This window comes from Solea senegalensis, linkage group LG13 (assembly GCF_019176455.1).
Source record: "Solea senegalensis isolate Sse05_10M linkage group LG13, IFAPA_SoseM_1, whole genome shotgun sequence".
Classification (NCBI taxonomy): domain Eukaryota; kingdom Metazoa; phylum Chordata; class Actinopteri; order Pleuronectiformes; family Soleidae; genus Solea; species Solea senegalensis.
The window spans coordinates 21,241,001-21,255,968 of NC_058033.1; the positions used below are offsets into that span (position 1 = coordinate 21,241,001).

General features: G+C 41.4%; 1 protein-coding gene across 8 annotated transcripts in view; it reads right to left on the bottom strand.

Moving 5' to 3' along the window:
- Positions 1-681: 681 nt before the first annotated feature.
- Positions 682-14,968, bottom strand: part of aff4 (AF4/FMR2 family, member 4) — a 30,611-nt gene continuing 16,324 nt past the window's right edge. For 5 of the 8 annotated variants that reach the window (XM_044041663.1, XM_044041665.1, XM_044041662.1 and 2 more), the window contains 19 exons: positions 12,691-13,503; positions 12,400-12,438; positions 12,171-12,257; positions 11,790-11,817; positions 11,621-11,684; positions 11,300-11,392; positions 10,708-10,852; positions 9,822-10,581; positions 9,481-9,629; positions 8,930-9,018; positions 8,370-8,604; positions 7,791-7,888; positions 7,377-7,440; positions 6,632-6,768; positions 6,342-6,413; positions 6,084-6,177; positions 5,871-5,914; positions 5,472-5,692; positions 682-4,553 (listed from right to left, as the gene is read on the bottom strand). In XM_044041663.1, coding sequence (XP_043897598.1) covers positions 4,423-4,553; positions 5,472-5,692; positions 5,871-5,914; positions 6,084-6,177; positions 6,342-6,413; positions 6,632-6,768; positions 7,377-7,440; positions 7,791-7,888; positions 8,370-8,604; positions 8,930-9,018; positions 9,481-9,629; positions 9,822-10,581; positions 10,708-10,852; positions 11,300-11,392; positions 11,621-11,684; positions 11,790-11,817; positions 12,171-12,257; positions 12,400-12,438; positions 12,691-13,503 — 3,363 coding nt within the window. In that variant the 3' untranslated portion in view covers positions 682-4,422. The remainder of the gene's footprint in view (positions 4,554-5,471; positions 5,693-5,870; positions 5,915-6,083; positions 6,178-6,341; positions 6,414-6,631; positions 6,769-7,376; positions 7,441-7,790; positions 7,889-8,369; positions 8,605-8,929; positions 9,019-9,480; positions 9,630-9,821; positions 10,582-10,707; positions 10,853-11,299; positions 11,393-11,620; positions 11,685-11,789; positions 11,818-12,170; positions 12,258-12,399; positions 12,439-12,690; positions 13,504-14,968) is intronic. The other 3 variants (XM_044041661.1, XM_044041667.1, XM_044041666.1) reach the window with 3 other exon arrangements.

Below are 14,968 nucleotides of genomic sequence, written 5' to 3' on the forward strand. Positions count from 1 at the left end.
TGCTATGTCAACTACTTTGAATACCTTTGCTTCTTTGCGCATACAGATTAACAAAGTGACAGGAAGCGGGAGGTCGGCGACAGTAGCTGCTCATAACCACATGGTGGCAATTTATCCACGGGAGGTGTTTTTACTGATTCAAAACAAATGATGTCAACACAAAGTGAAGGGATATGAACACATGATTCTACAGAGGCGGGTCACACGGTTAACAGAGAAATAGAAGATCTTATATCATACTTCTGATCCCCTATATCTCAGATTATATAGCAGCTTTGCAAGGTATTGATTTAAGATTGGAGCCCTTTTTTTTGCACAAACCCTTTTAATTATGTTGAATTTTTCACCTGATATACCTTGAAGTATATCAAGTATTAGTTTTCTGACAAAGCTCGTCTCTTTTTAAACTAAATGCAACTTTAATCAGGTTTTGGTCTCCATGAGGACTACTGGTGCTCTGTTTATAACAGAAAGTTTGCAAAAACAAATACAAGAAAACACATTATGTTGGAGTGGCTTTAACCAGATTTTCAGCATAAAAATCTAAAACGGACGCTCCAGGTAAGAAAACCTAATGACATCACGTTTATCTAAGAACACTAAGAGCCCGAGATTCTCTGAAACTAAAATGCAGCTTTACTTTGGACAGTGATTGGACAGACTGAAGTAAGAACAATCCCATTAAACATATCCATATATATTTTATTCTCAATACGGCAAAATACAAAGAATATTCAGGACAGACTCTCATTAGTCACAATTAATACTCACTTCACAAGAATGCCTTTTAAATTACATAACCTAAGTTTGAAGATCAAACTCAAATGAGTACCTTTAATCATATTGCATCGGTCATATATAGTAACTCTGTCATCAGCTCTCTTAAACTAATCCAATTTCGACTATTGTACATAGTGTCTGCTGCGGGTCTCACTTTAGTGTCGACTCTTAGCAAAAAAGAACGGGTGTCGCACAACACTGTATAAACTGCTATGACAGTTTCGATGTGTAGAGAAATACCTCTGTTGCAAAGGACACGTTTTTGATCAATTGTTCAAAAAGGGACACGTCGTAAATACATCGCTCGTGAGGATGAAACAGACATGGTTTTTACACAACAGACTGTAAACACCATCCATCCATCCACCCATCATCCATCCGTCCATCCAGCCCATAAGATCAACATTATACAGTTCATGAAAAGTACACGTGTCTCCGTATCAAATACAGAGAAGACAAAATATTCGCACTTGGATCTAGAGACATTAATGATTATGTGGCGACATCATACTGAGAGACAGTGAAGCAGAAGACGAGTAAACGAGCACGGTAAGAAAAAGGAGTGAAAAACCAATTTGATATACAGCGTTAGAGAGACCGCGAGGTCATCTGTAACGGCTTGGAAGAAGAGAACAGAAAAAAAAAAAGCCCACAAAAGAAAAACAAAATGTGCATAAAGTATCTCACAAAGGTATTTACAGTATTTTTAAATTTAATAAAAATGTCAACCTGTAGTAGAAATTCACCCTTAAAGAAATGTTATATTTACAATTTATACATTTGTATTTAAATAGAAACATGCAAGCGTTAACATCTTCCTACTGAATGTCAAAAAAATCATCTTACCCTGGATTCTTCAAAGTTAGAATTAATAATAATATAATAATAATAATTACTACTTACAATGAAATCTCATCATGAACAAACCCCCATTACATTTTACATCTTCCTGTTTCAAGAAAATGATAATAGGAAAAAAAAAAAAAGAAGCAAAAAAGGGGCAGAAAAATAAATAAGAGTGAGTAGCAAACAGTTATAAACAATTCTAATGCTAAATTTGTACATTTAAACTACAAGAGGCGCGGATCTGTACTTACAAAGTGTACCAGTGTATGAAGACATTGACCGGGCTGACAAAACCCACAGAAGTATTCCTATGAGAAAAGTGGCCTCCAGCTCTAAGTACAAAATGGTTTAAAAGCCATTCATGTTTGGTTATAAAAACAGATCTATATACACACACATATATATATATATATATACACACATATATAGTACATGTATATAGTACATATATATAGTATATATATACTAAAACCAGTACACAAAATTGCAAAAAGCTAAAGGCATTGGACACTTGAGTTTAACAGGTCTCTCACTGAGGCGGAAACAAAAAAGGAGGTGGGGGAAAAAAATCCCAAGCTTAAAGTTTTATTTCCCACAGAAACAAGACAGTATTTTGTAAAAATCCTGCATAGATTAAAAAATTAATACCTCCTCTGACTTTCACTTGTTTTCAAGTGCAAGAGGAACTAACAGTACCTCCTCCTCACAGAGAGAAACCTGGGCCACATCGTAATGCTAGTTTTTGCTGAGATGAAAATGGTGATCAAAAAAATAACATGAAATAAAATAATTAAAAAAAACAGGTTTTAAAATAGGGAAGAAGTGCAGGAAAGTTAAGGAATATGAATCTTTAACAGTCGGACACTTGAGATTTGGCCTAACTCATCTTTTCTGTTGACAAACAAAACCAAGGGAGAATATTTTCCAAGAATACTTCATGGTCCAGGCTTTCATGTTTCCAGCATGGGAAGTGGATTTGACCATAACAAGAAACTAGACAGTTAGCAACTCAAACATCTGGTTCAAAACCACTGCCATCCTAACATTCTGCTTAAATGCCACACAGTAATTCTGAGTAAGAGGAATATTCCTACATGGAGAGCTGGCTAAAATTAAAAGTTCTCATCTGCAGTCATTGTAATACAGGCATGATGATGGTTTTGAAAATTTTAAATAGCGACAATTACACATTACACATACATTGCATCTTAAAAAAAAACCCAGTTCGACCCTGTTTTTTTTTTACACTTTTCTAAATATTTGACCTCTGCTCGTGGGCAGAAGAAAGAAAGAACTGCTTGGTATATAAATATAATCTATATTGGCCATTAAACTCCTTATCTGAAATATATAATCGTCATAGATTTAAATCTCTGTTCTATAAATGCAACACTGCTAAATCTGCATCACTAATGAGTTTCCGCTTCTCTGGGGATTATCTTTCCGTGCAGATATGTTTCGCTCTCATTGTGGCGCTCACACAGGCCCAGTTTCTTTTTGTGTTTTTGTCGTGGTCGTTTATTTATTCTATAAACTGCAATGTGACTGACTGACTGACTGCACTGTACACAGAATTGGATATGATCTACAATACTTTTGAGACCTTCCCTGCTGTTTCTTAGGGAAAAGGGGGGGACTGAGCAAATGAGAGGGTTAAAAAAATAAATATGGCTGGAAATGACACAGGTTGCCATGAGGGTAGATTAAAAACATTTTCATAGGAAGAGACGCTTGTTCTAGGGGCAGCAAATCTCTTATATATAAAGTATTATTGTACGTGATCACTTGTATTAAGGCCAAGAGCCACATGAGCAGCCCCTAGAGGCCGTGCTGGGCCTCACACCCAACAGGACCAAAGAAGTGATTTGATCAAAAAAATAACCAGCACATCATTTTTTTCCTTGCAAAAATAAAATGACACGGTAAAAAAAACACAAACACACTGATCAATATGTGTGTGTCACAGTTAGCCCATGCAACAGTCCTGTGGGCAGAATCTGAGATCGACCTCTAGTGCCTAGAGACTTGAAGGGAAGATCAATCAAGTTGGTGATTAATGTATTTAAAAGAGGATTTAAAAAGTGTTCAATAAAAACATTGTTGTTGTTGTCTGCTTCCATTCATTATTTGTTGAAACAATAGCTACAGCAAAAATAATAAAATAAAACAAAAAAAGAATTCATTCCGGTTTATGACGAGTGACCGTTTGTTTTCCTGTAGCTCAAAATACAAGGCACAAAAATGATAAAGAGGAACCTTCATTTTAAAGCACCTTTGGTGTTCATGGGAGGTACTTTGGTGAAACAAAGTGAAAGCAAAAAACGGTTAAAAGCCAAAGTAGCCTAGAAACCAAACCTTAGTTTTAGTGTATTGATAATAAATAATTCATCCGGCATTTCCATGCCGAGAAAGATAAAAACATGGCGTTCAAAAACGGTAAGAATGCCGATATATGACGAATGAAGATACACTGTTGTTGTTGTTTTTCCCCCCGTGTAGCTGTTTTTAAATGCGTCTCCCTGTGCGCTGCTGTCGAAGGTGTGAGATGATTCTGAATTGCTCAGTGTTTTTGGCAAGCTGGTGTAGAAAATGGACACAGTGTTGGAGATAAGTCTGAGAAGTTCTTCACCTGTGTGTACATGAAGGACCAGAGGTGGACTGTGTGTGCGCATACAGTTCATATTTGTATGTGTGTGTGTCACTGGGAGGACATGCGTGTGTCTTTGAGCACATGTTGCTGAGGTGGCGAGAGTGTGTGTGTGTGTGGAAGCAGTGGGCTGGGAGAGCCAGTCCTTGCTAGGGAATAAGCTTTGCGTCCAGGCGCAGCCAGTGGAGGCCCTGCCGCGTGTAACGCACCAGTTCTGTCATACTGCTGGTGTTGAAGATCAGAGGACCCATCACCTTGTCCAACTCCAAGAAGAAGTCTGCTAAAACGAAGACAAAGCACGAGGGGGGCAGCGTCAGTTACAAGTGTTCATCATTTCATTAGTTCACTATTCTTCAAGTCATTTCTAATAGAAAGAGTGCAACAAATGCCAATAAAAACATCTTAAAAAGTCAAAAATCAAATGTAAGTCAATTATAAGTGTCACTAAAACATAAAAAATGACAATCGTCACATCTGAGAAGTCATAAACCGAGGGATTTTGCCTGATAAATGGAGTATGGTCCATAAAATGTCAGGAAACGTTGATCAAAACTGGAAGTGATGATGTTCAAGATTCACTTTTTAATGATTTCTTTGTTTTATGGAGCAAAGAAATGAAGAAAATATTCACATTTAAGAAGCTGAATCAATCACAAATCTTGTTTTAATCATGAAAAAGCTTCAAACCGATGAATCAATAACCAAAACAGTTGACGGATTCATTTAGTTATAGATTAGTAATCAATTAATCGAGCAATTGTTTCAGCTCTAATGGAGTATAAAGAGAGATGGTGAGGAGGTTAACACGTTAAAAAATGAAAGCCGAGAAACGTGTTCATAAAAAAAACACCTGACAATGACTTTCAGTCGGAGAAATGCTGATAATTATATGGTGCAAATAATTTTCCTTTCTACATTCTTTGCTTTCCATGGTGACAGACTGACACAACGAAAACAACAACATGCTGCCAAGTTTTAAATCAATCTAACACGGCAAGTTAATAACCACTGCACAGCATTTAAAAACCCTGTAAAAATGTTGCGGTGGCTTTAAAGTTCCAAAACCATTCCTGACAAATCATCATGACAAATAACTAAAGCACAACTGACTTAATGAGGTTATTTCAGTCAATGCAGGATCGATTCTTAGTGTCCAATCTTGCTGCCTGAACTGAAAATAACAAAAAACATGGTTCACCTTTCTGCTCCTTGGATAGTTGCTCGGCTTGTTCCCACACCTCGGTGGCATACAGGAAGTTGGAGGTGACCTGGACGTAGCTGGCAGCCATCTGGTGGATACGCTGAGGTATCGTTACCGACGAGCTGGTGCTGCTGCTGCTGCTACTGACTGACGAGTAGCTGCCGGCTGTTCCCGGGGACAGTTTGGGAGACACTGGAGATGGCATGCCCGCTGCCTTACTGCGGGGCAGGAAACAGAACAACTCGGTTAACTCCAAACTATCTGTGAACTTTATGTGAAATTCTACAAATGGAAACGTATGGGACAACGTTGACAGTCATTTCTCAGCACTGGACACAAATGTCTCCTTTCCAATTACTTTTAACCTCCAAACAGTTATAGAGAGACAGGACTTACTTTCCCATTCCAGGAGAGGGAGCCTGGGTGTTACTCAGTGAATTCTGACAAACACAAAACGAGGGAAAGAACATTATGTACACAGAAAGGAAGCAGGTTACACATTCACAGAGCATAACTACATTCATGGAATTTATATTGCCTCCCTGTGGTAACCAAAGTTTGCCAAGCAAAACTGCATAACGGGGGTTTTGAAAAAAAAAACAAATGTACCTTTAAGTGTTCTGTGAGTGTTTTGGAGTATTTTAGTGCGCTGTCTTTCCTCAGCTTGAATAACCGCAGGTAGAGGAGGGACTGGCACCGTAGGCTGGAAAAACAAATGATGATTATCGATTGCGTATGTAAACTCTCTCTCTCTCTCTCTCTCAATCAAACGGCAAGAGTTTTGAGTACTTTCAATTACATATTTAAGTCAACACGTGTGCCACATCAAACAGAAATCCATCACCTGATGTCAGTCAGCGTACTCACCACAGCACAGCGAGCCTCTTGTCTGCTGACGTAGCATCAGGGGCCATGTAGCTTTTTAACTTCATAGTGTATCTGAGAGCACAAACAGGACAAACATTCCGTTTCTACAAGAACGATTGGTTTCAGCCATTAATAGATACATACTCTACATAAATGAGCTCCTGCACCACACACGACACAACTAAAACACTACCAGTTTCCTTTTTAAACAATTTAAATACTACTTGCATGAGCCTAAGGTACCTCTAAAATGTCATTCTGTGAGAATGCATGAATATGTCTGTCCTTACTTGATGAGCTCCACAGTTTCAGCATACATGGGGAAGGGAGACTTTGCCTCTTGGGCGCTCTTCTCCAGAGCGTTACCACATTCAATAAAAGACACCACCGCGTCCAGGTAGTAAACGGCCTTCTCGAAACGGTCCAACTGTAAAACAAGGAAATATAAAATAATAAATAAAGTCACTGGGGTTTTTACCTGGTGTCACAAAAGCAAGTCAAATATTTTTTTCATGAGAGTGTAACTTTGTTCACTCACATTTAATTGTCGGTATGCATTGTATGAAGTTGACAGCAGCAGCTGATGATTATAGAGTTAGAGAATTGAAAAGCTCGTCTTTGATAGACCTATTGTTATGTTAAATTGTCTTGGCAAATAATTTGAAACAATTTAAACTGGCAAAAACAATGAGTATCACGTAATCTCCAGGTGAGTGACTGATACTGAGCCGGTTAAATACAGCCACCAGCTTATATTACAGCGAGCAGGTGACAAGAACATTCATGTTTTCAGAGGAAAAGGGGGGCGGGGGAATCCCAGATATATTTTACTGCAGTACAATAAACACTGGTCATTTCACCAATAAAAGAAAACATATTGAAACCAGTGTTAAAGCTCTGTGTAAAACCTCACCAGGATGCAGTTTTACATTAAAAGGTCTAGACCGTGTTACACTACACCATCTCCTCTTGTGGCTTTGCATTCAACAACAGCTCAATTACACATGTAAATAGTCTTTGGGTCTTTGCTCTTACCAGTGCATCTGCATTGTGTTTCAGTTTCTTGGCTTCCTGCAAGTAGTGATCAGCTGAATGGACCCTGAAGCAAATTTGAAACAGATCTAATTACTGGAATTGTAAAAAACCAAAACAAAAAAATACATACAATCTTTTTAATAAACACTGCCGCAGCTCACTTGTCAAACTAGAAGAAAATATAAGCAGCAAGGCCGTGCACTTTCTTCACTATCATGAAAAGGATAAGGATTTGCAGCAGATAATCCTTTAAAATGGAAATGCATGTCACCTTGCATAGTCCCATCTATTCATGACATCCCCACCCTCACACAGTCTTTGAGCACGAAAGGCAACGCTGGGCTCCCCACAGCAATTTTTTTCTGCATATCCCCACAGTGGGGGGTTATCCACAGTGGAAAGAGCTCCTCTTACCTGTCCTCAAACACCAGCTTGGATCTCTGAGACTTGGAGCCGTCCATGGAGAGTGGAGGCACGGCCAGCTGGTTATCACAGCCCTTTGAGGATTTTTCCTGCACAGGCAGAAAAGTGAGAGGGGAATGAAGTTTCAAGAGAGAAAGGGCCCAAGTGTTTGAAGTCATAGATAAAATAAGGAAAAGGGCAACTGTGAAAGAACAGCAATGCAGAAACCTAACTCTAAGGACATTGAACATAGCACATATGGGAATAATTCAGTCATTAGCTGCTTGATTGTAACCGTAACCATATCTAAGTGCAACTGAAATTCTGTTCAAACAGGTATATATGTAAATGTAATGTAAATTTTGTGTGTATATTGACTGTATAAGCAGCCAGTGTACACACACGCATCCATCTACGTCCTCCACCTCTTACCCTACAGGCACAATTCTTTTTTTTGCTGGCTTTGTTATTTGAGTTCCTCCAAGGGAGAAATTCTGCACAGTTGGCAAACATGATGAAAGAGTGCACTCATACGTCGCAGTATCCTCAGTTTTTGCCAGCTATTCCCACGTGCGGCAGCCTTCACCCTACCTTGCCGTCGCGTGTGCTCCGTCCCTTGTCCTCCCCTTTTCTGTGTTTGGAGGTTGAGTTGCCTTTGGTGCTATGGCTCCCCTCCTTTCCACTTCCTGTCCCACTGGACAAAGAGGTGGAGGACTGGCTCACTGTCCTCTTTCGACTCGGATGCTCTGCCTTGGGCGTCCGCTGCAGACCTGACATGGATGGAGAAGGCACTGGCTCCTCTTTTTTCTCCAAAGACCTCTTAGACCTGATGGGGATATAAAGTTATACTCACTACACATCTATTTCAATTGACTTGCACTGCAGCAGTAGTTTAATCATAAAGATATTAGGACCAAAGGACAAATTTCTTATCATTCCAAGTCATTAAGACAGAGCAAAGACATAAAGGTCAACATGTTTGCCTTTAATAAAGAGTACGATGTAATAAACAAGCCATGAGGATGAGAGCTCACACTTTCTTTAGAGTTCATATTATCAGTTATACAAATATCCAAGAAGCGCCAAACACTAAAAGTATTTTGTGTGTATTCAGAGGATTTACTGTGAAGGTGGAAAAGAAGAATACTCACTCTTTACTGCTGTTTTTATGATGAGAGACAGTTTTATCCTCAAGCTTGCATCGCTTGCTCTCTGGCTTGGTGCCGCCTTCTTCTTCAGTCTGGAAGATGAAAACATCACAGGACATTTAAGGCAAAGACAAACTTGCATTTGCTGATATGTGTAAAGACCTCCATAGGAACCGATATGAGGACATTTAGCACACTGCATCTCAGCACATTAGATGTTCAGGTGAGTACAATCTCTGTCACTTAAGATAGTAAGTCTTCTTGTCCCATAGTTTCACAGTTGTGATTATTAAGACCATATCATATAATTCCAGGTCTGGATCAGCAAATTTGAATCTGTTGTTCCTTTGTTTAAAGCTTTGATGACACTGTAAGGTCACTGTTGGGCAAACCAGTTAACTCAACTAAAATTAACTTTAAAAAGTAAGGGATTTAGATGATTGTGAGGTGAAAGAGTGTTAAAGTCGCATGGTCTTACATTTTACTCTCTTGAACGCGAGAAATAAAATTAAACAGGACGTACTGGAGAGAAAAGGCACGGAAATTGTCTCTACCTTGTGTTTCCTCTTGGCCTTGCTAGAACTCTTCTCAGTCTGCTTGCTGAAGTCTTTGCTGTCCCTGTCAAGAGAGTCGTCCCTCTCCACTTTTATCTCTGCGGGCTCCTTGTAGGGCCGCCCTGGGATCCTCGACAGCAAACTGAGATCTACAGGAAATGGGAAGGAAAGGGAAGGGATTCAGCTTGGTCCAAAGTAAAGAGAAGCTTCGGCAGTGTGAGCTCCATCCAGGCACATTTGCACAGAAAATTTAAATAATAATAAAAATGATAATAATATTCTTATTCTTATTATTATTATTATTATTAACAATAATAGGCTTGTTCGCCCTTTCAACTCACCTATTTTCACTAATAAAACCTGCTGTTGTGGCTGCCGCGCAGGGTAGCGCTCCTCAGGGTCACTCAGTGGAGACAACAGCTCTTTTTCCTCCATTGGAGAAAACACACACACCGGCGTTCTGATACTCTCTGTGTACTTGGGCGTCTGCGACGACGACGGGATGCTGTCATTCCCCTCAGAGTCTGACGACGACGAGTCCGTGTCGACAAACTCACGAGACTTCTGCTGCGAGGTCTTGGTCGGTGCCTTGGGCTTCCGTTTATCTACAGTGCTGGTGACTGCAGCCGTGGTGGGCCTTGGCGAGGATTTGGGCTCTTTTTTGATACTTGGTTTGCGGGAACCCTTGGTAGCAGCTTTGGGCCGATGGGGGGGTATCTCAGGAGCTGGCTCGCTCTCCACTCGCAAGCCTCCCTTGGGTTCCTCCACCACTGGGGGCTTCTCAGATTTTTTGGGCTGTTTTTTACCCACACGAATGCGCGGATTTGCGCCACCCTCACTCTGGGCGGGGGATTTTTGCCGACCACGTCCTCCCTCTGCACCTTTTTGTGCCGCCCGTAGGTCCCTGCTGGGTGTAGGTGCTACTGAGTCTTTTGACCCGCCTCCCTGGCTGCCATAGCCACGCCCTGAGCCATTGTCCCTGCCCTCTTTCTTGCACTTTGTTGGAACATTATTGTTGTCCACTGGGGAAGCTGGGGAGCACTGCTTGGCTTTCTTGAACCAGTTGTCCAGCTGCCACTTATTGGCCATGGGTTGTTCAGGCTGAATGGGTGCAAGACGAACACAAATATGAAAAACTGTCTTGGCAAGCATCATAAAATTTACATTAACAAATGTATTTAGGGCAGGAGAAAATGTATGGTACAAAGTTAACGGTTAAATCATTACTTCAGGAGAGGCGGGCCGCGGGGGCTCGTTGGCTTCACTGTCTGTCGTGCTGCTTTCGCTCTCGCTGTCTGAGCCCGAGCTGCTCTCTGAGCCGCTGTGGCTGCTGGAGTCGTCCCGTGACTGCTCCGCTCCTTCACTGTTATTGCTGTTGTCGCAGAAGAATGGAGTCAGATAATATTATATCGTGTGCAAAAGGTGCACAGAGAACTATTAAATCACATTTTGATTAGCTCGACAATGAAAGGGCACATTCAATAACAGGGGAAACATTTGTTGAGACACCACACCACTCTGATCAATTTGTACGGTTGTACAGAGGGCAGCGGTGTCTGTAGCACTATATGACTTATTTGAACAGTTTTATGTGGTAAAAGTACACTAAACACTACACTTGACAGAGCAATGCTTTTTTTGTGGTTTGTGCATCATCTTGATGAAAAATAATATATAACCCTTCGATAAAATAAAAGCTAGAATACCACTCCAGCCTCAGAATTTTAATCTGAGTCAACACCTCCCTAACACAGTCACAAGAAAAACTTATTAAAATTCAAGTTTCATAGAAGTACATTCACTATTCTCCAGTCTTTACCTTGCTGACGTGTTCCTTGAGGCATTCTTGGCAGGGTCCTGTTCTACATCACTATCTTCACTGCTGCTCAGCTTCAGGTCATCTTCGAGCATACTGAGATACAATGAAGCATGATTAAGGCTATGTATTTTATTACAGCAGTGTAATCGCTGCAGATTGGGAGTGCTGGATGGGTCTACCTAAGCATGTCTGGTTACTTAAGTTTTCCTAGTTCATTTATAAATATATATTTATTAAGTAAGTATCCTGCTCTCTGGTGTTTTGGAAAACTAGGGAGGTGTGATGAGAAAGGAGTTGAGAGGGAACAGGTGAAAGACTTACGTGGGTTGGTCATCACAAGCTTTGGACTGGTGGCTGCTGGAGCTCTTGGAAGAACTGCCTCGCTCTACAAAACACCAAAAAGTCTCATGATCAATACATAAAACACAGAGTATATGCATTTATATTATATAGTTTCAAAGTTTGGGTGTGAAACAAGTCCAATACTCACTGTGTCCACTTGGAAAAGGATGAGAGTCCTGAAGCGAAAAAAAAACACATTAAGGATATAGAATATTTATATTATAACTAATTTCATCTCAATTGTGCTTCTCGTTGTTTGACTTGATTGACTTGATTACAGGTCGTGAATAAGTTAAATGATTAATTAAGTTTGTGAAAGTTAATGAATGTCAAACACCTATGAAAACGTTACATCAGACTAAAAATGTATCTATAACAAGTCCCGTCTATTTATAGACACCAAAAAAAAGGCTTTGTGTGTTATGGAAGGGCTGTTTGTGGCGTACAAGTCATAAATCATTAAGCCATACAACTCAAAATGCAATCGCTCGAATCTAAGAGTCAACACTGCCACTGATCCAATGCTGACCTTGGTAGGGAATGGAAACTTGGAGGGCTCTGTTTTGCAGGGGGTGTGGATGGCTGTCAGTGGAGGAGGCCAGGACTGAGTCATTTCCTGAAAGAAAGAAAGAAATGTAAAAAAAAAAATGAGTTGGGAGGTGTGAGTAATGTCAAATGTCTTCTCAATGACTCTTGACTTTTCTCTGAATACGAACAATGAAAGAGAGCTTCATTGGGGAATACTATTTTGTCCGTACCTTAAGAATTTCATCGACACAGTTGGCATCGCCGGAGCCCTAGAGAGAGAGAGAGGAACACCGTGCTCAGCACTTATGCTCATAAACAACATGATGTCAGTGCAGCAGGTGAGAGGTGGCTTCCATTTTGAGGAACATGACTCATCCCATAGGTGTTTTATCAGTTGTGCAAGTTCAGTCACAACATGAGTAACATGCAGTGACGCCATTTACTGCATCACTATGTAGAAATGCGCCACATATTTACACTTAGTACACCCTTTAACTGAAGGTCAGGAGATGAAAGCTTACCTCCACAGGCTGAGAAGGGATCTTGAGTTTAGAAAGCGAGGCTTTGCCATTTGACTTCATCTCTCCCATAGTGCTGCTGTGCGACTGGCCGCTGTAGCTCTCTGCTTGTGAACTCTTGGGTTCTGCAGTTTCCTGGCCGTCCATAGGACGCACGTAGGCTGTGGGCTTCTGCAGCATGGAGCCAGGTTTGGACATGAGAGATGGGGGAAAGGCCTGACTCGAGTGCTGTCCACTCGTGAATGAGGGGTGAACCCGCGAGGGTGAGTCCCAGTTGGCCTCTCTGTCTCGTGGAGACTTGGAGCGGTAGCGCTCTTTGCTATGGTGCTGCTCAGCAGACAAGGAGTTTCGTGAGTGGCTGTTGCTGCTGGAGGAACTCAGCGAGCCCTTGGCTGGACTTGACGTGTGTGTCTTTGAGTGGTCAGACCCTCCACTGTGTTTACTCGATTTCTTTTCCCGCACCTCCCCTCCGTGTCTTTGGCTAACGCTGCTGCTGCTGCTACTGCTACTGCCACCGTTGTTCCTCTGGCTGCCGTGCCCACCCTGGAGTCCTGAGCGTTTCTGGGATTGGGATGAAGATCCACCTGCTGCGGGACCAACAGGAGTCCACTTACTGTTCTGGCCACTGCCACCGCTACTGACACCACGCTGGTCCCCGCCAAACAAAGGTGGGCCTGATTTCTCCTCAGAGGAAGACGAGCTGTTAGAAGGTTTACCACCAAGCTTTGGAAGTGTGTCACCAATCGGTTCTTTCATCTCGTCGTAATTGCCCAGCATGCTTTGAATACGGCTGGACAGTTTATCTTCCTTGCTGGACTAAAAGGACAAGCAGAGAATGGAAGGAAAGGAGGTGGGGTAGAGGATAGTGTGGTGATAGAGAAGAGAAAGGGGCAGAGAAGAAGAAAAAAGGAAGGAGAGAAAAGGAACAGAGGGATAGCAGAGAGGGTGGGGAGAGAAAACAGTCACAAGTTCAACACGTATGTTAATTACTTTCCAACAAAAATACTGAAAATGTCAGTCAAATAATCCAAATGAGAATTATTGAAATGCACATTTTCATCCAGCAAAAAGATAAGACAGGACGCCTTTATCGCTCGTCGCGGTTTCTAATTTAAAATAATTGACTGAGGCCTAATCAGCCCATCACAAAGTGTTAGACAGAGTGTTACGCTTGCTCAAATTGTTGCCAGACCAGCCCACACTTATCTGTGAACACAGACAGGCTTCTACTCGTAGTTCCCACACCATGGTTTATCAATCGCTTTTAGGCCACAAGTTCCAACCGCCTTGTTTGCAATGAGCCTGGGACAGAAGTCAGCACAAAGGTTCCAGTTTCACATTCAGACTCAGATGACTGATTCACACAGAAGGTGAAGAAACCGAAGCCGTTAGCTGCTGGCAGGAAGTGTCACTAGCTTGGTCACAATGTGCACTGCACCACTACCCCCTGCCACCACAGTCTGGCTTATGTGTGAAGCTGGTTAAGTGTAGCATGCCCTCATTCTCTTGAGGCCAAGCAATAATGTTGTATTTCAATATGACAAACAAAATACAGACTGTCTGACTGCAGTTTTTTCCCCCCCAAATCAACTTAACTACTAATCTAATTGATCAATGAACAGAGAAAAGTAAGACATCTGTTTTTGAAACGCTGCACTTTGTGATTCTTCTTCTTTAAAGAACTCAGAAATCCAATATTGCGTGGCTCTAATTTTAAACAAATAATGTCACAGTCTACATTTTGTGCAACACAGTTCTAAGTGGGTGAACTCTGCACCATAAAAATGTTACTGCTGGTCTACATCTGGGAGGCCACAGCTGCAGCTGCATGCACACATGGCCTTTAATGCAGAGCACAGTAAACTTCCACTTAGTGGAGCATGACAGAGGAGGGGGGAAAAGTCAAACTGAAGCTTACATAAGACTCAGACAAGAAGGAGACAAGAGATACAAAGTGCAGAAAAGCCAGTGACTTTCACAGTTGTGTTTTTCCACATGCCACCCTCTGTTTTTTCCCTTTTGGACAACAGATGAACAAACGTGTACAACAGAATTTCTGCTGCAAACACATTTGTTCCTTTTGCAAAAGGTCAACGAATTTCTCCTCTTTAAAGTGAGCTTTTACCCTTTCACTTTGTTGTGGTCCAAAACACACAGGCCAGCACTCACTCTCCTCAGCCTCTACCCTTTCGATTACCAACCTGTCAGGACACATTCCTCTTTGCCGCTTTGATGTGTTACTCTGGCCAAGGAGAGATGGCACTTACCTCTGCTCAAATCT